This window comes from Phoxinus phoxinus (genome assembly GCF_949152265.1).
Source record: "Phoxinus phoxinus genome assembly, chromosome: 15".
In the NCBI taxonomy this organism is placed as follows: domain Eukaryota; kingdom Metazoa; phylum Chordata; class Actinopteri; order Cypriniformes; family Leuciscidae; genus Phoxinus; species Phoxinus phoxinus.
Window position 1 is genome coordinate 26,442,814 of NC_136890.1, and position 23,044 is coordinate 26,465,857.

Consider the following 23,044-nt stretch of genomic DNA (forward strand, 5'->3'; position numbering starts at 1 on the left):
CCATTTGATATAGAATTGGGTTTCTATACTTTCTATTCCTCTTAAATATAAAGCTTCAAACATTTGGAACTAATCTATGGGAGTTAATTGCTTCTAAATGGGAAAGAATGAAGTTAATTGATAAGTTAATTCTAAACGTTGAATTTGGCTTCATGTCAGGATAAGGCAAAATAAACACCACTTTTTTCCGTTTATCAAACATAGACCCGTAGACAAACCACTGTATACATATTCTGCCAAGATGCAAATATCTTGCATCCTCGAAATAAGTTATCCTAAACTGCAGGGATTGGTCCGGACTGCTAAACGCTTAGAATTTGAACCGTTACCACGTGACACCGCCAGCGTGCCATTTAAATTAACTGAAATGACACTTATTTTTAATATTTTAGTCGTAATTGAGGTTTAGTTGGTCATTGGATTGATAAAGAAATGTAAGGGGAAAATAACCACCCCCCCCTTTTTTTTTTTTTTACTGAGCCAAGCACCGCCTACTTTAACCCATTTCGGTCTACCCGCTCGTTCCACTATTACAATGAAGACTGTGACGTCTCGTTTCAGTTCTCGTCTAATTTCTTGTGCGGCCTGCCGTCAATGAGACTCCAATGTATATATAAATGGACTCAACAGTTACATCTAATAGCTCAATGTTACAATCTTTGCTAGATCTATATTTCTGTCGGCACCGATGTTTTCGATCGTAATCTTGCTCTCACTCTTGGCTGTTTCGGCTGATGCCGATTTTTTTCAACTCGACAGCATTTCAAATGTTTCTACCTATTATTTCAATTACATCTATTGCAATATATGGGAAGGGGACTGCCAACCACACCAGGATGATGCGACACAACAAGGTAAAGCTATAATATAGATTCATAAAGATAAGTGTTATAAATTATTTTGGATAACCAACGTTTTTTCGTGTATTTTGCTGCAAATTATTTTCATAAATGTTTTAATTTCCTATATGTAGGCTACTTAACAGAATATTGTATTATATGTATCATAATGCATGAATTTATTATTTAAAAAAATAATGAAATATTTTTTATGCATTTTAATAAAAAATACATTATATGTTGTAGTATTTCTTTTGTAGTCTCGTTTTGAATCATGTCAGTATTTGTAATGACTGTAATGTAACCCACTACAGACTTGTGTAACACACTCTTCTTTTAAGTGCCTACTGGCAACATTTGGTCAGGGTTTCCCCAGTACTACACTGGCATGCTGACTGCTTGGTACTGCAGCCTGGGCCAGTGCTGTGATTCAGGGGACTGTAGGATTACAAATAACATCACAGGTAGAGCCATCAATGTCGTGCATGCATTATTTTATAGCAATTTTACAATCGTATTACATGTGTAATTATTTTGTATGAAGAAGTGTTCTGGCAACCACAAACCAAAATGCACTGGTCAAAACTGAGAACCATTAACATCAAATGTGTGAACAATGGATAGATCTTTTTGTGAATAGAACATTTGCTATGTTCTCTTGTTCAGTACAAAGAAAAATTTTCTCTTTTTTCCTTGACCTATGCATATGGATGTGCGTTCAGGATTGGAGAGAGATCTACAGGTGAATCTCCACGGGCAGCACCTGGCCCAGTCTGTGGTTCTGAAAGCCATTCAAGGATTCATCAAAAACCCTGAGTCCAACAAACCACTGACTCTGTCCTTTCACGGCTGGTCTGGGACAGGCAAGAACTTTGTGGCTCGGATTGTAGCGGACAACCTTTACCGGGATGGTATAAAGAGTGAATGTGTGCGTTTGTTCATTGCCCCATTCCACTTCCCTCACGCGAGATTGGTGGACGTGTACAAGGTGAGCAAAGTTTCAACGGTTGACATCCACATGACTGCCCAGGTCATTTGCTCTGATTCAGTAGTCGTTATTGATTTAGTCCACTTATTACAAACAAAGTTTTAGTCTTTGGTTACATTATAATATTAAACATTAGTATAATGTTTGCTGTTTTTACTATAATTCATCTGCTTGGATATATTTAGTTTGAAAAAAACTAGGTTCACGTAAGCAGGGGTCCAATGCAATCACATAATTTGGGCATCTGGGAAACGTTTATTGGACCGCTGCCATTAAAGCTGTGGTACGATTGTATGATTATGCAATTCAACCTTGATACACTTGGATAGTTCAGTTAGAAAACCTGATTCAGCGAACAGAGAAATTACATTGTGTACAATTGATTTTGAAATATGCACATACGTGTCTGGGAATCCTGAACTTCACGGTCAGTGTTTGTATTTGTGTGGGTGTGTTTGCGACTAGGGCCAACTGAGAGAAGCCATTCGAGACATGGTGCTGCGGTGCCCACAGACTCTCTTTATCTTTGATGAGGCAGAAAAGCTTCATCCAGGACTCATCGACGCCATAAAGCCCTACATGGACCACTATGATAATGTGGATGGGGTCAGCTATAGGAGAGCCATATTTCTGTTCCTCAGGTTGGTGTGTTGGCTTCATACAGCCGTTAGTTGTCCATGGAACTCATTTATCTTCCCGTTCTTAAGCATGGTTCTTCTGGGAATGCAGGGAACTGCCCACATAAATAACCTCATGTTTACTTACACCTTTCATAATCTTAAAAAAAATTAATAAAAAAGATACAATTACCATTTTCCAGGTTCTGCAAGGTGTATGTAGATGCATGATATACATTAGTGGCCAAAAGTGATGTCTGGAGGCGATATTTGTTTTTAATAACCTTAAAAGTTTGATTAAACCATCGAAATATGAGGAACATATTTGAAATATGAGGGAAGAACAAAACACTAAACTTGGTAAAAAGGTGTTGATCTGACATTTATTTAGCAAAAAAGGCAAACTACAGCTAAATGTTTAACATACTATGCAGAAAATGCATACATTGACTACAACATAAATGTTTCTGCATGTTCATAATGAATTTGTATTACAGCCAGACCAAACGTTATGTCCGCACAATTTGGCTTGTGTTATTAATGTGTCCTCAATGTGTCCTTAATGTCATGCTTTAGCAATATCGGTGGTGCTGCCATCAATGAGGTGGCACTGGATTTCTGGCACTCGGGGCAGAATAGGGAAGATATCGGCATGGAAGACTTGGAACATCTTCTGCGGGCTGAAGCCATGGAGGCAGAAGGTAGCTGCACACAGTCAAACACATCACGACAGAACATATCAGGGGCCTCATTTATAAAACTGTGCGTAGGATCCTTACTAAAAGGAGTACGCCAGAACCTGCGCAGGATTCACTTTATAAATCCCAGTCAGTGGAAGATTGTGCACACATGCGTCTCCTCCCCGAAATAACCATATATGGAGCTTACAACACCTAGTTTTACTATGCATATCCTCATCTGCATATAATTTGCATATGATTATTCATCCACGTGATAACATGTTTAACGGTACAAGACATTAGGAAAATATGAAATACGGATGTGCCGTCACATTACATTAATAAAAATAATTTAGTAGCCTATCCTTGCCTTGTTTTTGAATAAATAAATCAAATAGTGTAAAATACATTTCAGAGAAAGTTTTCCACTGGCCAAATAGTCTTTTTAATTGATTTATATTTTTTAATGGAAACAGATAGACCTTGTTGTGCATTATATTTGCACAATCTGCTATTATCATGATAAGCAATCTCTGTAGGCTAGTTAAAACATTGAAACACAGCATGCCAAAGGAAACGTGTTCAAAAGCATTGCATCCATTTATTGAATATATATATATATATATATATATATTACTTTTCAGTAAATGTCATGTAGCCTAGTTTAAGTGTTTAACTCCGTTAATGATATGGCATATTTAAACTAAATGTTTATATCAGAAATAAAACATAGTTTAAATCATTGTTTTATATAAACTGTAGCCTATTTATGATTAGGACTCATAATGAAGATTTACAGTTTTACTTCATCTGCCGTTAGATATGCGTCAGTTTCACTAAACGGCCCGACGCGCTCGCTGGCGCGGACATTTAAGATGTGGATATTTGCTTCAAGTGATAGGCTTGGTGAGTGAAATTATATTTGTATTATCTTTCTGTATATGTATAATTTTATTTAGATTTTCTGTCTAAAAGTGACCAAAAAGACATTAACTCCAGCTCACCATCGGTGTCGCCAAACTGCTCCGTCTCCAAAACGTTCGTACGCATGGGTCAGAGTTTGCGTGCAGGTGCGCACATTTCCCCGTCAAGTTTGTTTTTATAAATCACAACTTATGCGTCGGAAGTGGCGTACGCCTCTTTCAGGGCCTGTTTTGTGCGTACGCAGCGGTTATAAATGAGGCCCCAGGTTACTTAATTTCCATATATGATTTTTTTTTTTTCACTATCGTGTGAGATGGGGTCACCATTTTTGTATTTTTTTTATATTTTAATTAGCTGTGCTGTTGAAAACTTTACATGGAGAAATGTCTCAGAGATAATGCATATTTAAATTGATCCCCTTTTACAGCTATATACATGCAGATCTATGTCTTTAGTCTGAGATTTTCATTATATATGTTTTTAATTTTCATTATAACTGCTTTTCACCTATGCAGGAGGTTTTGCACAGAGCGAGCTGATGTCAGGCCATCTTATTGACTTCTTTGTACCATTCTTGCCGCTGGAGTACCGGCACGTGAAACTGTGTGCACATGATGCATATGCAGCCCGTGGCCTTCAGCCGGATGAGGGAACGCTGGATGAAGTGGCCAAAGCCATGCTGTATGTTCCTAAGGAGGAGAAACTCTTCTCTGCACAGGGCTGCAAATCCATTCCTCAAAGGATCAATTTCTTTCTACCATAACAGAGCGTTACACAAAATCACAGATTAAAGAAACAGGATATACTTGAATGCAAATTATACAACACTGACAATGCAAGGAAAAAAAACACAGTTTCAACTCTATATCTTACACTTTGAGAGAAAGGACAGGAAATAAAAAGCTTGCTCATGACAAACCCTACTGTAATGATATTTAAGAACTTTGTATGTCAAGCAACATTACATGTATTGATCTGAACTTAAGCAACTTAACATCTTTGAAAAATATTTTATTTATATTAATGCACTTACAATGGAAGGCTATTATTCAAGCAGGCAGAACTACAATGTTTTTTAACATTTGGGAATTGCTCTTTTTTACTTCCGTAATATGTATTTCTGAGGTAAACAGGATATTGAATTGGAAAAAAAAGTAAAGTGGGAATTGATTGGTTCTGCTGGGCTTTTCATGTACGTATTATTGCCAGATGTATTTTAGTTTGTTTTCACAAACTGAAAGACCATTTTAAGTCATTTTGATTTGATTGACTGTATGCCACTAAGGAGCAAATTTAAAAAAAAAATGTAATGTTTCTTTAAAGTTGCTATTTAAGAACGTTGGACATTTTTGGCATATTTCAGTAATCATTGTCTGCATTAATGATCAGAAATTCAAGACATGTCTTGAAATCAACAAAAAAAAGTGTTTAAAACATTTATCGTGTACTTTTTTGTGTGGTGTATCTTAAGGTGTGTGTGTGTGTGTGTTTTTAAATTGGAACTCAATTAATTGTCACTTGTGTTTTTTGTTAATTGATGTTTCCATGGTGAACACATTCTGATGTGAAAATGATTTGAGTTGTTGGGGAAAAGATGAAGATATGCCACTGAAATTTATGTAGGTAGAAAAAAGAGCTAGAGTGACAAGCTTTACAAACACGAGATTGAAGAAATCATTGCTTTACATTTGAGGCTTGATGTAATGCACTATTTTCCCCACTCACAGGCCTGTGTGTATTTTTTTGTAGTTTAGCCATTTGTTAAATTATCTTATTCGCTGTACTCAAGACGGTCGTCATGCACATTAGCTTTTTGATTTTACTTGTCAGCCCTGATAATGTTACTGAAACTAGATTTTATGTCACCAGCTAAAATTATAAGGTTTTGTCTACAAATAATATCAGGCAAGTGATACCAAAAAGGTGCCTATTGTCTGTTATTTTTGTTTGAGCAAGCTTAAATTCTACATTACCATTTCCCATTTATAACACCAGTGGGAAATTGTTAAATGCCCTTGTTACTGGTATTTGAGATGGGAAAAAAAGATCGAAATAAATACATGTGCCAAGCTCTCAAAACTCTTATACCTCATTATTCTATAAATATTTCGCAAACAACTAAATCACTTGCTTCGTTTAATATAAAATTGAAAATAAAAATCCATTACATTCAAGTAATCTTGTTCCTCTTATGAGCATATTTCTATAGGGTTTAAGCCGGAGGGTTACATTTTTTAATGAACGGGCTGAATCTGTGTCAGAATAGAAGCATTTAGAGTAGACTGTAAAAAGGTCAGAAGTAAGAAACAACTATTAACGAATCGAACTGTACGATTCGTTCATGAATAGAGCAATTGTCGAGTAAACAATTCATTCATAGAACCAAGCACCGTCTCTTTAATAATAGCAGAAATAAAGCTACTGGAAATATTCAGTATTAATCACAACTTGATTCTATGAGTTTCATCAATCTGTCGTTTCTGTCTGTGTCGTTTTATACGACACAGACTTGGTTGTAACAATTTATTAAAACGTGCAAAAAGAGGGTAACGCCTAAAACCGCGTATAACTGGTTTTCAAACCTGTACAACAGTAATATACCTACACATGGCTTAATTAGAAGATTTTGTAAAATACAACTGCTTAAGGCCAAGGACGTAAGAAAAAGCGTAAGTTAAGCAAGCACCAAATCCGTTTTCTAAACTAGTTCATTGAACCGATTCGCTGAAACGAGTCTTTCCAATTCCCATTACTAGTGTCTGCCAAACGCGTGGTCAGCTGGCATTGGCCAGAAAGGACGTTCCACGGCTTTCCGCAAATTATCTGATTGGCTGACCGGTGTGACGCTATCGTCTCCACCCGCCGTCCAATCAGAGCCAGCCATCTGTTCTCAGTCTAGAGGCGAGACTGTGCGAATGATAGCAGCAGCGCACAGTGATTCTGCAGGCATGTAAAGATCCAAACAGAGCTCATAATATACAAGCCTAATATTTCTTTTTAAAACACATTTTCTTTATATTTTACTATTCCACCCTCCTAAACGGGGAATATATTTTACTGCAAAATGACAACGTTATCCCTACTGTTTATGGCCGTGTCCATCGCTTTGATAGCTGCAGAATCATCTGTTTATTTCCGAGAGCAATTTGAAGACGGAGGTGAGTTTGAAAAAATTGTGTTTTGATGCTTTTTGTATATTATTTATGCTCTTTGTGTCTTTCGAGCATGTGATGGATTCACCATAGACTTGAAATGCTATGTTGGTGGAGTCACCATATGCTATTGCAATGGCTTGGCAACAATGGTGGGTTGTAGTATATTCATTAAATTGTAACAACAACAGTAATAACAATAGTAATAATTTAAAATCTTAAAGTATTGGTTTAAATAGGTTATTATCTTATAACAAATAGTCAAGGCAGCAAGTGTGAATGACGGTTGTTTGAGCAAACGTCCTTGATTTAATCTGATTTAACTCATAATTATGCATGCTGATAATGGTTTTAATTTCATATTCATGTCACACGCACATTTCAGACACCTGGAGGAGCCGATGGATGGAATCCAAGCATAAATCCGACTACGGCCAGTTTGTGCTCTCTGCAGGCAAATTTTATGGCGATGCCGAGAAAGATAAGGGTGAGTGATGCTTTATTTATTACAGGTATGAGGTAATTGACACAGTTTTCTTGAATTTGTGGTTTCCTCATTTTACGCACTAAATAATACGCGGGGGGGAGGGGCTACGGTATGTGACGTCATGCCCTCTGCTCTACTGAGCTGCAGACAGGTCACACCATCTGATACTTACTGTTTCAAAACATTACAAAGCCACGTGTAGTAGTTTGCTGTTACTCAGGTATCATATTGTGAACTTTCAGGTCTTCAGACCAGTCAGGATGCTCATTTCTACGCGCTTTCATCCCGCTTTGCTGATTTCAACAACAAGGATCAGCCCCTCGTGATCCAGTTCACTGTAAAACATGAGCAGAGCATTGACTGTGGTGGAGGCTACATCAAACTTTTCCCATCAGACCTCAAACAGGAAGATATGAATGGAGATTCCACCTATAATATCATGTTTGGTGAGTATTTCATCATTAATCACTTGTCTCTATTGATGAGCATCTTAAATCTAATGTGAAATCAAACCAGACATCAAAACATTTTGTGCATTTGGACGCACAAGATGATTTAACCCACACGTTTATCTATTCTAGGTCCTGACATCTGTGGCCCTGGCACCAAGAAAGTACATGTAATCTTCAATTACAAAGGCAAAAATCATTTGATCAACAAAGACATTAGATGCAAGGTAATCCTATTGTTCATTTATTTTTTTGTCCCATAATGCACTATGGCACCACTCCTAGCTCATATACCATGTATTTTGTCATCCAGGATGATGAATACACCCACCTGTATACGCTAATTGTCAATCCTGACAACACTTATGAAGTCAAGATTGATAATAAGAAGATAGAGTCTGGATCTCTGGAAGAAGACTGGGACGTTCTGCCCCCCAAAAAGATCAAGGATCCCGACGCGAAAAGGCCTGAGGACTGGGACGAGAGAGAGAAGATCGATGACCCTGATGACAAGAAACCAGAGGTAAAGACTTGGTGTTTTTCAGGAAACCAAACAGATCTTGCTTGTCGCAAAACAAGATTAACTGTCTGCTTAATTTAAGCCACTGTTTGGGATAAATATGCACAGATCACGAAGTAAAAAAAAAAGAAAAGCAGTAAATCATTGCAACAACAGCTGTTCTGATATACAGTATTAAGTTATATGTTCCTTGTTAATATGTTCCAGCTTTGTGAAACTTTGTCTGTGTTTCTGTAGGACTGGGACAAAGCCGAGAACATCCCAGATCCTGATGCCAAGAAGCCTGATGACTGGGATGATGAGATGGATGGGGAGTGGGAGCCGCCCATGGTCACCAATCCTGAATACAAGGTACTGACGTTTCTTTAATTGTGCCTCCGTTAAAATACTTATTCACCAGGTAACTGAAGTAGCAACATATCTTTTCTTCCATATTGTGATGTACTGTATATTCGATTGAAATTGTTTATTGGAAAAAGAAGAAAAAATGTAGGACTGAGTCTTGGTTCTATTGCTTGGATGGATGCAGAAATGAATGAAAGCTTGTTACTGCCACGGAGTAAAAAAAAAAGTTTTTATATCACAATTTTGACCTTTTTTTTCCTCACAATGGCAAATGTATATCTTGCACCTCTACCTTTATAACTCGTAATTGCTAGTTTATACCTCAACATTTTTACTTTATGACTTGCAATCGTGAGTTCATATCTCGCAATTCTCACTTTTTCTGAGAATGGTGACTTGGAAAGTGCAAATTGTCCGCGCAATTTGCAATTTTTCTTGCAATTGTGAGTTTTATATCTCATAATTCTGACTTTAAAACTCCCTGCTGTGAATTTATATCACAATTCTGAGGGAATTGTGAAAAATTGTTGGGATTGTGAGAATTTTGAGATTCACAATTACTATTTATTTATTTTAATTTGTGGCAGAAACAAGCTTTCATAGATCTGAATGTGAGCTTGAGTTTGATTGTAAGAGAGGGTTGGGATTTACCTTATGTGGGCAAAATTATTGGAAATGTCCAGAATATGTCAGAACTACAATAAAAATATCAATAAAAAAAGATATTTTTTTAATTGATGAAAGGCATACATGGAAAATGAATTCAGAATATGATCAATAGCATTTAAAAAAAATAGGGTGAATTTCTGCTTCAACCTGACTTAAATATTGAACAAAGATGCAGATATTACCTAAAAACATGGCTTTGTCACAGTGAATACTTTTGTTTGCCGTTTTATTTTTCGAAATTGAGTTTTTAATCTTTTCCAGGGTGAGTGGAAACCCCACCAGATTGACAACCCTGCTTACAAGGGGAAATGGGTGCACCCTGAGATTGATAACCCAGAGTACACCGCTGACAGCGAAATCTATAAATACGATAGCATCGGAGTGATCGGACTGGACTTGTGGCAGGTACATTAGCAGTTTTCTTACTTTGGGTCCCAAAGACAATTACAGTTTTCAGATATTTAATAACCGTCTATTGATGTGCTTTAAACCAACTTTCCTTGTATTTTATTTTATTAGGTGAAGTCTGGCACAATTTTTGACAACTTTCTCATTACAAATGACCCCAAACTGGCAGAAGAGGTTGGTGATGAGACTTGGGGTGCCACAAAGGTACGCTGCTTCGATTATTATTGCTTGCTATTAAATTATTTTCCACTTAATTGTCATTTTTTTATCATGTTTATGTTTGGTTGAGGAGATTCCCCCCCTTCTATGTAAAGCGCTTTGAGCTCTCAGTAAAAGCACTATATAAATGTAACAAATTATTAATTAATTATTGTTGTTTTTGTTCCTCTCAGGATGCCGAGAAGAAAATGAAAGAAAGTCAGGAAGAGGAAGACAGAAAGAAGCGTGAGGAAGAGGAAAATACAAGAAAGGAGGAGGTGAAGGATGAAGGGGAAGATGAAGATAAGGAAGAGGAGGAAGAAGAAGAAGAGGAGGAGGAAGAAGAGGAGGATGAGGAGGAGGAGGAAGAAGAGGAAACAGACTCTAAACTCAAAGACGAGTTGTAGATTTCAACAGGAACTTGTGAAGAAATGTCCCGTGACTAAGGGGGTACAATACAGAGAACTGGACTAATGCTGGACATTCCTTTTTGTTGTGTGTCGGATGAATCTGGCAAGATTGTTTTGTCCCGTCCCTTTCCACTACTACAAACCTATTTATAGATTAACTTTTTTCATAGTTTTCATTTGCATGATGTCAAGCAAAGTTCCAAGCGTTTTCAGTCAGGGAGAGTTGAAGGGAACCAATATGAAAATCTTTGTTTGTAGTGTGAGATATGATCCATAAAACTTCAATGCTCATGTTTACATATGTCAGATATCCTAAAAGAAATTCTGTAACATGAAACTTGAATCGTAACAGTCATCAACTGGTAGCTACAATTCTCAGAAACTAGTATGATTACCTCAAGGAACAGTTACTATATTTCATTGATAATGTGGAGCAATTTTTAGGTACCGTACCCATCATTTTGTTCTCATTTCACTTCTGTTACAGAATATGGCAAGTTTTTTCATTCTCATCTACAGCATTTTGGCTTGACACATTTTTACGAATGTGTGTGTGTTTTGGGTTTGAGAGAGAGTCCTCACTTTATTGCATGTTTCATCTTCACCCAAACCTCAAATTCAACCACGTACTTGCTCTTAATATCAATCTATTAGAGATCAGGTTCTTGGTTGTATACTTTCCTGAACACACAGTGGATCTCACAAAGCTAATATGGTTTTGATCTGGCCCTGGTCAGCAAGCAAACTTTTATACCGAATTAAGAATTTGCATGTTTGGCCGAATATGGCGAAAGCGAATCGAGGTTAACAATGGTTTCTCCCAGTTGCTGTAAATTGTTTGCTTTGGTTCAACTGAGTTGCTGAATGATATATTCAGCAAATGTGGTAATAAGGGCCTGGCTGAACCTGTGGAGTAAAGAAAATGAAAAAAATGTGTGTAAGATTTCAAGGGTTGTTCCAAGGTAAGTCTTCTATTATTCTAGTAACACTTCAACGGATTTCACAGCCATTGTGAATATTGCACTGCTGTACTGCTTCAATCAGATACTTCTCCCAGCAAAATGGATTGTGACTTTTTTTTAAAGATATATTTTGTACTTTTTGTGTTTGAAGGATGTACCTTGACATATTGAGAAGAAAAGCTCTGGTATGACAGTTGTTGTCCAATAATAAAACTACAAAAAGAGTAACATACTCAAGTGTCCTTTTTGAGAATATTAAATTAATTAAATTTCTTCAGCACTTTTTTCACTAATGTTGCAAAACTCCATTTTAGGAGTTTACAATGTTTTTTGGAAACTGAATTTTAAAAAATTGTATGCAAATGTATTACATTTCACAACATGCATGTTCGCTTTTTAGAATATCGGTTGGAGGTTTATAAGTAAAATAAGGTCTGTGGTTAAAAGTACTTCTATGTTTTGTACGTTTGTGCTTCATGAATTATGAGTGACACTTAAAAGTAAAATGGAGGAATATGTTATCAATTGAATAATTCAAAAATTAAAATGTAAATAAATCACTTTTAAATTCACAAATTATCAGACAAATTAAAAACTATTTAATGTATGTTTTAAAATTGTAGTTAAATTAAAATGGAAAAAGAAATGGACATATTAAACACTGTTTGTTTAATTCATGTTTTAAAATTCACCAGCATAAGTCTCTACAAGTTAACCACAGACTTTATTTTACTCACAAATTGTGAGCAAAATAAAACTCCATTATGAAAATCTTGAGGTTGAGATCTTTTAGCGCTACAAAAACTGAACAGCTCGTATTAGCTTATATCGCCTCCTCATCCACTGATAAGTCCCGCACCAGGGTTTGGTGCTCTGATCCACCGAGAACTCCAGTCCTGTGTCTGGTGGTTTTGCAGTGCAGAACCATGGGTGGAGCGTGAAGTCCAGCTCCCCCTCTCTGAGTGTAATTTGGGCGTAGAAGGTCCAACCACCACACCCTAACCATAACTCAATCCCTCCACCCATTAGACCCACAGAGGTGGAGCTGGACATCATTTGGCTGTACAGTGAGCACCAGTGACCAGAGAACTTGAAGGAGCCATCAGCCGTGACCAACCGCCTACAGATCCACTGAAAAATCCATCGCCGGGTTTTATTTAGCCTCAATCCACATAGTAATCCAGCACCAGGTTTTGTAGCATCCCTATATTGCCCATTGCCTATCGAAACGCAGGATGAACTAGTGGGAACTGAAACACTATGGCTGCCAGTCTCTCCCTGACTCAGGTAACCTCCCTTTCTACACAAATATAACACTCTCCAAATCACTTTCCAGCTCGTTTCACACGTCTTTCAGATCCGTTGAGCTTTATATTTGCGCTTTAGGGCGAAAAACGATCACACCCTGTTGTCTAGGCGCAGCTATTTAAAGTTGTTTTCAGCCATTTGCTTTGGGAGAGAAAAAGTTTCAGTGTGATCTTTTAGGGACTTGCGTAAGGGCGTAGCTTAGTGTGTCAGTGTTGAACTAGGGTGGATAAAAACTTTATTTATTTTTCCAGCTTTCGCGTGTCTTAGGATGATCTAAAGTGACTGTAATTATTTAAAGAACAGCTTGTATTTTTACGCGCCTCGGCTATAAATGTGTGAAACTTAAGTGCTTGTAATGTAAAATGTGTCTTTGCCTATATGAAAAATTAGAGATGCTGCAGTGATGATTAACGTTACTTCTTCGATTTATGGCACTAACTTTTAAATTACAATATTAAGGGCATCTTTCGCTGATATCTGACATCGGTATTTTTGGATGAAATGTGTGTTTTAGTACACTAAACCATGTAGGCGATTTACTAGTGGCATCGCAAAGCAGCAGGAAGTTTTGCTACACTGCTAGCTCACTTTTACTCTCTCCACCCATTAATATATAGGAACTAGGCGTTATCTTATGCAAATATGGTGTGTACTACCCTATTTCAGTCATAGCGTGTACTTTTCCCTTATATGCATTTATTTATTCTACCCATAACAACTTTTTTCCCCCTCTTGGCTACAGTCTGGAAACTAATTAGCCTGCTAGCTAAAGCATATTTGACACTCGCTAGCTGGCTAAACAGACTATTAGCCTTCAAAAAGTTGTATGCTATAGTCGATTAAAATCAGCCTTAATAACATCTTAAATAGTCAGAAATCTCAATCCAGTTAAGTATGAACTTATTTCTGATGTGGTCTTAGCATGTTATGAGCAAATATTAATTAAATAGTTTCAGTGACACTCATGCAGATGTTCAAGAATAGAAAAGGGGGGATCTGACAGCATATGCATTACATGTATGGACTCACTTAACTGGTTTAATAGTCCAGAGGGATTTATGCATTGATTAGATTGATGGTCTGAAATGTTCCTCACTTTGCATGTTGTCTTTTTTTATTGCTTTAATAATAACACTGTTCTCTAATGGCAAGGGTGGTTGAATAGTTGACCACATTCAGCTGATAGTATGCTCTGTTTTAGAAGCAAGGCACGCATGCATGAAATATGCATTACGGTATTACCTCTTTAGGCAGAGGAAGAGACACGTCTGACATATCTTCATCTGTTCTGCTTGCTGTTAGGGGTGGGTGATATGACCTAATTCTTATTTCACCGTATAAGTCATTTTATTTCACGATAAATATAAATGTGTGTATATATATATATATCACAATATAGTTATTTCGTTTTTTGTGCTAATTTCTGTTGTAAATAAGAAAAAAGACGCAAGTTACAAACAATAGGACAAATACAATAGAACAAAAATATGAATTAGAACAAATTAAGATTTTCAGGTAGAATAGGTTTATTTAACATGTCCTGTAGTTAGAATTAGTATTAAAAAATAATCAAATGTGAAAAATAAAATATTGCATAGTCTTCATTGTATGAATATAAAGCTAAAAAAAAAAAAGTTATTCAGTCAAGAAGAGCAGCAAGTTATTTTCTCTTTTGTTTGATTCACATTAAAGGCCTAGTTCACTTTCAAATGAAAATTAGACGATTTACAGACGAATACAATCGGAGTTATATTTAAAAAATCCTGGCTCTTCCCAGTTTTATAATGGCAGTGGATTGCAACCAACAGATTGAAGGCCGGAAGCCAGAATTTTACTTTGTAATGTATTAAATTTGAATATTTTTCTTACACACAAACTCATCGTTTTGCTTTAGAATAACTTTTTTAACCCACCGGTGCCATTTGGAGTTTGTTTACGATGGATGTATTCACTTTTTTTTAACGTCAATCTGTTGGTTGTAATTCACTGCATTATAAAACTTGGAAGAGCCATGATATTTTTTTATATAACTCCGATTGTATTCGTCTGAAAGAAGAAAGTCATATACACCTAGGATGGCTTGAGGGTGAGTAAATTATCGGCTAATTTTCATTTTAATGTGGACTAATCCTTTAATGACCAAATGCGCGGATCCATTATTGATACACATCTGGTTTACACCCAACTGTTTACTTCCATGTGAGACTGTTTACATGAATACTCCACATGATGGCCATTTTGACATTTTGCGCTTGAATGGTTGATTACACACGCAATTAAGACGTGAAAGAGAACTGGCTTCGCGAACGCCTTCTTAGAGGCAGCTATATATTGCTATTTGCATACCACGCTATATATACGATATAGCAAAATCTCTAAAGATCTATACCTTGGTAACGATATATACTTTCTATGAAGCCAAGGGCAGGTTTAGTTTGGGACATACTGAAGGAGGCAGGAGACAAGCATGATATTTTTTTTTTTTAAAGAATCCAGTGATAGAACCCTGATCATATTGTTGTCATAATTACACCAAAATGTTGGTTTTAAGAAAATGTAATTTTGGATATCTTTCTCTGCCTAACCGTAATATGACAGCTTATGTGATCTGTTTTCTGATATCTGAGACTATTTCTCTCTGATTTTTGCTGTAAAGAAGGTATTAGCCATCTCTCTAGTCTGTCAATGTCTGTCTTTTTTTTAACTTTTTTACAATTACATAAAATTGTATAATAATAATCATAAAATTCCATCAATCAATTAGTGTTCAATAATTTTATATTTGCAGTATTAATTTTACCACATTATTTCTGCAATTGTAATTTGTGTAAATCTAGTCTGTAAATGCACTTTCTGTAGTATTTTTATGTAGCTTCTCTGCCGACTTTGCAGCGTAAAGACAGCATGAGAATAGGATTCCAAGATAGTTTTGTATATTTAGTAGATGATATTTTTTTCATTGTATGTTTAACTATGGTTTACTAAGACTTCAGTCTGTAGAAGCGTGGTAATTGTAAAAAGAACATGCCAGAATAAGTCTCAGGAAATGAGTTGGAATCGCAACAGCCTGAAAGGCCAAAATGGTTTGAGTTTTTTTCTTTTAAGAAGCGTTACAAAAAACTCCTACTCCTTTCTCAGTGGGACAAGGAAATGTTTGGTGGCACTTTGCTGAATATTGTGTGCCAGCATCGCATTAGCATGCACCAGTAACCGCCTGATGGGAGACAGACAGAGCTGTTGAACTACAACCAAAAAGCAGTTGGGATCTGGCAGAACTTCACCTAACATGACCAGAAAAGCTAGTTGATGCTTATGCATCATGATGATGCAGATGTCAGATATGTAAGATCATATGACCCTTTAATAGCATTTGACTGGCAGAGAGGTTGACGTTTACTAAAAACACAATTTAAACAATCACAATTTGGACTCTATAATGCGTCTCATTTCACTTGATCCGTCCATATGGTATAAATTAGCCTTTTGGCCGTGACTAAACCTAATGTCGATGGTTTGGCTTGCAGTCAGCTGCACAAATGTGTGTTTCTCTGCTCGACTATTGTGAATCCCAACTCAACAAAAGCTGTGTTGTGGTGGTAAGAGACTTAAGAAAACCACCGTTTATGTGCATGGTTGTTTAATCAACATCTTTCGTGAGTGCTTCTAAAGTCATTGTGAGATCGTTTGCTTTCACATTGCCATTCAATAAATGTTCACCTGGTTGCCAGATGGTTTTAACATTTTCTTTTTCAGAGGTCTGAATGCATCAATGCTGCCAAGAAAGACAACAGTTTAGAAGAATGTGCTCTTTAATTGGCTTATTTATGCATTGATTAAAGGTTTTATCAGTTTAACCTGTTTTCGAGAGATTAAACAATGTATTTGGAATGACTTTAACTAGATTTTGTTTTATTTGCTTGCAGCTTTCAAGTGGGAATCCTGTCTATGAGAAATACTATCGACAGGTAAGCGTTTAATCAGCTTTTTCTGTTATGTCTCACTTTGGCAAATATAGAGCACTTGGTGAAAGAAAAGAAATAAAAACCTCACCGCATTGTCAGTTTGAGCTAAAAGCACTCTGAGGCTTCTGCCTCCCATAAGTGTCGTTCTCTCAGTAAAAGGATTCCGCTATGAATTAGTGATGAATTTTTTGCAAACTGAACAGGGTGAGGGAAGCAGCCTGTTTGAACTAGCATATGGTTTAAACATCTTGCTGCTGGTTTCCTATTTGAGTGAATATCTTCAGTTCTGTTTTTTGGATTGTGTTTGAATGATTCGGAGTTCTAGAATATTTATTGAAAAATACACTACCGGTCAAAAGTAAGTAAGAGTCAGTAAGAATGTTTCATTTATTTAAAGAAATTAATACTTTTATTCAGCAAGAATGCATTAAATTGATCAAAACGAGTAACAGTAAAGACATTTAGCCTATATTATTACAGAAGATTTCCATTTCCAATAAATGCTGTTATTTTGAACTTTCTGTTCCTCAAAGAATCCTGAAAAAGATTAATCGTGGTTTCGACCAAAATATTAAGCAGCAGAACTGTTGACCACATAGATAATAATAAGAAATGTTTCTTGAGCAGCACATTTTCTGAAGGATCATGTGACACTAAAGACTGGACTAATGATGCTGAAAATCCAGCTTTGCTATCACAAGAATAGGGTGCATTCTAAAACACAGTAGTCAACATTTGAAGTGGATCAAAACCTTTCATCAAAGTTATACATGAATTTTGAACAATACCCGTTCTTGTCTTAGGACAACTTTGTTGAACTTTTTTGAATATTAGAATAGAAACCAGTTATGCTTAATTTTAATAATATTTCACAATAATACTTTTTTATTGTATTTTTTGATCAAATAAATGCAGCCTTTGTGAGCAAAAGAGATTCCTTTCGAAAACATTAACAATCCTTACAGACCCCAAACTTTAAATATCTGTTATGCTTTATTCCACCACAGGTAGATCCGTCCGGCAGTGGGTGTGTAGGAGCTAGTGATGCGGCTTTATTCTTAAAGAGATCTGGCCTTGCAGACCTGGTCCTTGGCAAGGTAACGTCAATAAGCAATAGCATGCTTCCAATATAGCAGTGTGGGAAATGAATTGATTGACGAGTGCTGGAAACAACAAGATGACTGAAATAGAAAAACCTGTTCTATAGAACCGGTTGTTATGCACAGTGCAATATTGTGTAATGCAGTGTTTTACTTCAAGCACTAAATGACTGATTACTGATTCGACTTGCTGCTAATTTGTTCCACAGATATGGGACTTAGCAGATTCCGAACGCAAAGGCTCGCTAAACAAGCAGGTATTTTCAAACATTATTGTTCATTATTAGAAAAATAAGTTCGAGCTATACATTCTCAACTTTATTTGTCTGTTTGTTGCTTCTCAGCAATTTTTTGTAGCCCTCCGTTTGGTGGCGTGTGCTCAGAATGGACTTGAAGTGTCTCTTAAAAGCCTTAATACAGCTGTCCCTCCCCCAAAGTTTGTAAGTTAGATCTTAACTTTCTCTTCCTCTTACCAGACCAGGAAAACCACATCACATGTCCTTCATTAGCCAAGGAGAACTGGGAATACAATTACAAATGATTTAAAAGCTGCTGAGTTGGTGATTTTATTTGCTTACGTGGTGGAAACGGCTCTACGTCTCTTGTGAGTTAATGACTGTTCTTCTGTTTCCTGTCTAGCATGACACTAGCAGTCCTCTTCAGTTTGGCCCTGTGCCCACAGACTGCCCATGGATTGTCAAGGTCAGATATCGCCAACAGATGTTTGGTTATGTCGAATAAAGTTGCTCGATAAATGTTGTAATTAGAATTAGTCATACATTAGATTTAGCGTTCAGATTAATGCCTTAATTGCTCATTTATGAATGTGTATATGTGTTGTGCGTGTCATATAGGCTGATGAGAAGCTGAAATTTGATGCCATCTTCGAGAGCCTCTCTCCGGCGGGCGGCATGCTCACGGGCGATAAGGTCAAACCAGTGCTCCTTAATTCTAAACTCCCTGTGGACGTCCTTGGCAGGGTAAGACAAGCGCAGTGGCAAGCAGGTTTATAATGATAGTGCAATGCAGGGTTTGAATATGCAACTTTTACCTTGTCTTTTATATAAAGGTGCATTTTTAGGCCTAACCACTAGGATGCACTCTTGAGCCATAGCTTGAAAGTATTGGGGTCTTTTAAAAGGCAAAAACCTGAAGTTTAGCTAAATTGTCTATCCCACTTTAAAATTTATTAAAATTAAACTACAGGTAAATAACTCGATCTGACATCTTTCATTGGAATTAATGTTATAGGTTTGGGAGCTCAGTGACATTGACAGAGATGGCATGCTGGACAAAGATGAGTTCGCTGTGGTGAGTTCTGTGGGTAATAAACCACAAATGGGTTATTGGTATTTTGGCATATTACTTTTCATCTTGCCTACTTTTCAAGGGTGACTTCACCCTGCTTTTTACATAGATCAGACTTTCATAAAGATGACATGAACATCTTGTTTCCCTGTTTGAGAAAAGCTGCCCTTTACACTTCTCTGATTTTATACTTTAAGAGTAGTATTTTATACTTCACTTCAAAATCCTGTCATCATTTACTCACTCTCAAGTTGTTTCAAACCTGTATAAATGTCTTTCTTCTGCTGAACACAAAAGAAGATATTATGAAGAATATCGGTAACCAAACAGTTGATGATTGACTTCCATAGTATTTTTTTCCTACTATGGAAGTCAATGGGGCCCATCAACTGTTCAGCAGAAGAAAGACATTCATATAGGTTTGATGACACAATTTTCATTTAAAGTGAACTATTCCTTTAAAACTGAATACGTTTGTCCAGTGTTAATAGTTCATATATGTTGTGTGTGTTTGTGTGTTTTAGGCCATGTATTTGGTATACAGAGCTCTGGAGTCCGAGCCGGTTCCCATGTCTCTGCCTGCCGCTCTGATTCCACCATCAAAACGGAAAAAAATAGCCACGCCTCCTGTGATCACGCCCCACCTACCATCTCCAGCACAGCATAAAGAGAGAGGCTCTGCCAACTCTGGATCTAAAACACTGCCTGCACAACCTACACCACCACAGGTCACATTAATTTCACATCAGTTTTAACAGCGTATTGATCATTTAGTTCTGAATAATTCTGGTGCTTGCTGCAAATGTAGTTTGAAAATGTCCCAGAGTTTTGTTAACAAACATCTATGTATAAATGTGTGTGCAGTGGGTGGTATCTCCAGCAGATAAAGCCAAATACGATGACTTATTCATTAAGACAGATAGTGACATGGATGGCTTGGTATCTGGTGCTGAGGTCCGAGATATATTTCTGAAGACGGGTTTGCCGTCTGCTACTTTAGCCCGCATTTGGTGAGATGCTACTGCTTGGATTAAAATTTCCGTTATTAGTTTAATTTTCCATAAATGCTCATGCAGAACTAATTAGACCTATTCCATATATTGCAAACACTAAAACTGTATGGATTTGTATTGTAATGTTACTTTGGCTTGCCTTTTCTATAGGGAGCTTTGCGATATAGGTGACGTCGGGAAGCTGACCCGGGATCAGTTTGCATTAGCTCTATATCTAATCAATCAGAAGCTCTCAAAGGGAATAGAACCCCCCCAGACACTCTCTCCGGAAATGATCCCTCCTTGTGATAGACTGGCACGACAGGTACAGTGCTCATTAAATCATATGTGGAGATTTTTGTTGTTGTTTTGAATGTGAAAAAAAATAGTAGATGCTAGGATTTTTTGGGGATTCTGACCAATCCTTTTAGATGTTATCTTTTTTTTTTAAATCTAGCTTGGTGCTTTGTCTTTTATTTTGTAAGTTTGTTTCTCTAATAAACTACAGTTCACAAGTTTGGGGTCAGTAAGATTTTTAAATGATTTAAAGGGGTCATCGGAAAAGTTGGTATGATTCTTTAGGGTCTTCATTTAAAGTTTGTAAAATACTTTGGTTAAAATTCCTCAATGGTTGTGTAAAGCAACACCCTTTTTACCTCCTCAAAAACAGCTTTGTTCACAGCGACACGTTTCAGTGCATGTCTCTTTAAATGATAATGAGCAACTGCTCACATTTTTGCTAATATTATTAATGTTTTTGTGGAAATTGTAACACGTTTTTTTCCAGAATTCTTTGATGAATAGAAAATCGAAAAGAATATCACTTTTTTTTAAATAGAAATCTTTTGGATCATTACTGTCACTTTTTTAATGCTTTCTTACTGAATAAGAGTATTCATTTCTAAAAAAAAAAAAAAAAACTACTGACCCAAAACTTTTCAATGGTAGTCATGTATTATATAGTTGGAAAAAAGTTTAGAATCTAAACTAAAATCCCCTTTTTTTACTTTCTGCTTCCTCCCTCCCTGCTCCTGAACAGAACAATGCTCTCTTAGTACAGGCTGCCGATTTCTCCGCAATTAAAGAGTTGGACTCACTCACTAACGAAATCATGGATTTACAGAGGTGAGTTACTGATTTTACTTCTCTCTCCTCATGTCCACAAGACACGCGTGTTTGAATATAAAACGCCTGAATGTACCTGAATTCAAATTTCTTAATATATGTCTTGTGGACCCATGGACTTATGGGTAGCCACTGCTTTGTTGTTCTGTCTGTATTTTCAAGGCTTCAACATTTTTAACATACAATACTCGCCATTTCTCTCTTTTTTTGTACTATCAGGCCATCTGTTTTATAATAGTGTGTTTGTAGTTTCCACACAATGCCCTCACACAGGTGCACAAGAGCTTATGAAAGAACAAAAGCAGAAGTGTGGGTGAGACAAAAATCTCAGTGTTATTGTGTCCAAATCTGTCCTCAGGTCATGATAGATGCACTTGAACTGATGGTTTCTTTAATGGTTTCTTTGAGTATCTCTTTACTTAATGTTCTTCGCTCTGTCATCGAATGCAACACGTGTGTGGTTGGTGTATACGAGTCCTTAAATCACTTCCTGTAAGCAATGAGTCTCCAGAGAAGGTAACACCTTGTGATAGGAGTCACTAGCCCACAGAGGAGAGGTGGAGCTCTCATTTACACAAACACAGAAAGAGGAAGATGCTCCCGCCTCTGGTTTCCCCTCCATCTTTGGTTTACAGACTTTGAGCAAAAGCAGATACAGTCACCTGTCAGCTCCCAGCACACTCACTCTCAGTGTGAGATAGACGCTCCACAGCAGTTCTAGCACTTCTCACTTCCTGTGAGTGCAAGAGAAAGCGTAAGTGAGAAGTAATGACTCTGCTTGAAATGGAGTGTGCAGAAGAAGATGAGCAGAAAGGGTAGAAATCCGAAAGGTTCTATACGATGGGCTGTTGTTTGTCACTAAAATGATGCGTGCGGTTCGGGATTGCCTTAAATCTCCACGGCAACGGGCGACCTCAGGTGACAGGTAAGAACAGGCCACACCCTCATTCTAAAAAAACACAAAAAAACATTAGATTGTGTTTGGACTACTCATGCTCTGTTGTTTTTTGGCTGATCCGGGCTGCTCAAGATCCAGTTTATTGTTGGATTTAGGACTGTTGCCAAGACTTTTATTTCAAACCCACATTTTGTCCTGTATTATTTATATATCACCTTTTAGTCTTTCTATTTTCTTGTTTTCTCCTCCTCTCCTTTTGCTCCTGGGAGTCTCTGACTCACAGTGTGTGTGTGTTTGACTCTTGGTCTGATCCATGTGTGTTTCTCTGTTGTTGCTGGGAAGACTGCAGCATGAATTCTCTGTGTCAGAATCTCGGAGGAAACGTTGAGTCAGAGCTTAATACAGTTCAGCCTTATCCAGGAAAGATGCCCTGATAAATCTTGTTGGGAAAGATTTGTGTTATTATTAAACTGTTTCATGAAACATTTTTCTTTCTTTTCCCTTTCTAATCTTTCTGTTTTACTCTTGCTAGATCACAATCCCTGTACCTAAGAGAGATTCTACGTAAAGAAACATTCCAGCATCATCATACACCTATTTTTACATTATTAGTTTTAGAAAATAAATGTTTTCACATGCGTTGACACCATGAGCTGTGACTAAGATAAATACGTTTTCACACCATAGCCCTTTAAGATGAGGG

The 23,044-nt window shown here is 36.9% G+C and overlaps 3 protein-coding genes across 3 annotated transcripts in view; all 3 read left to right on the forward strand.

Annotated features, from left to right (window-relative positions):
- The first annotated feature begins 521 nt into the window (after positions 1-521).
- On the forward strand, positions 522-6,220 carry tor3a (torsin family 3, member A). The gene is made up of 6 exons (XM_079637137.1): positions 522-854; positions 1,181-1,303; positions 1,562-1,827; positions 2,293-2,468; positions 3,021-3,145; positions 4,564-6,220. Exons 1-6 carry the CDS (start codon positions 689-691, stop codon positions 4,809-4,811), a joined length of 1,104 nt encoding a protein of 367 aa, XP_079493263.1. The 5' UTR covers positions 522-688; the 3' UTR covers positions 4,812-6,220.
- Positions 6,221-6,824: 604 nt separating this feature from the next.
- LOC307011452 (calreticulin-like) lies at positions 6,825-11,867 on the forward strand. The gene is made up of 9 exons (XM_079637135.1): positions 6,825-7,206; positions 7,586-7,687; positions 7,930-8,133; positions 8,269-8,363; positions 8,450-8,659; positions 8,894-9,007; positions 9,932-10,075; positions 10,190-10,282; positions 10,471-11,867. Exons 1-9 carry the CDS (start codon positions 7,113-7,115, stop codon positions 10,681-10,683), a joined length of 1,269 nt encoding a protein of 422 aa, XP_079493261.1. The 5' UTR covers positions 6,825-7,112; the 3' UTR covers positions 10,684-11,867.
- A 774-nt stretch (positions 11,868-12,641) lies between these two features.
- The window catches only part of eps15 (epidermal growth factor receptor pathway substrate 15), a 28,150-nt gene continuing 17,747 nt past the window's right edge, over positions 12,642-23,044 (forward strand). Inside the window, exons 1-12 of the mRNA XM_079637490.1 lie at positions 12,642-12,935; positions 16,880-16,921; positions 17,926-18,015; positions 18,228-18,275; positions 18,363-18,458; positions 18,658-18,720; positions 18,873-18,998; positions 19,270-19,329; positions 19,851-20,054; positions 20,191-20,336; positions 20,490-20,643; positions 21,358-21,443. Of these exons, the coding sequence (XP_079493616.1) occupies positions 12,909-12,935; positions 16,880-16,921; positions 17,926-18,015; positions 18,228-18,275; positions 18,363-18,458; positions 18,658-18,720; positions 18,873-18,998; positions 19,270-19,329; positions 19,851-20,054; positions 20,191-20,336; positions 20,490-20,643; positions 21,358-21,443 (1,142 nt within the window). The 5' untranslated portion in view covers positions 12,642-12,908. The remainder of the gene's footprint in view (positions 12,936-16,879; positions 16,922-17,925; positions 18,016-18,227; positions 18,276-18,362; positions 18,459-18,657; positions 18,721-18,872; positions 18,999-19,269; positions 19,330-19,850; positions 20,055-20,190; positions 20,337-20,489; positions 20,644-21,357; positions 21,444-23,044) is intronic.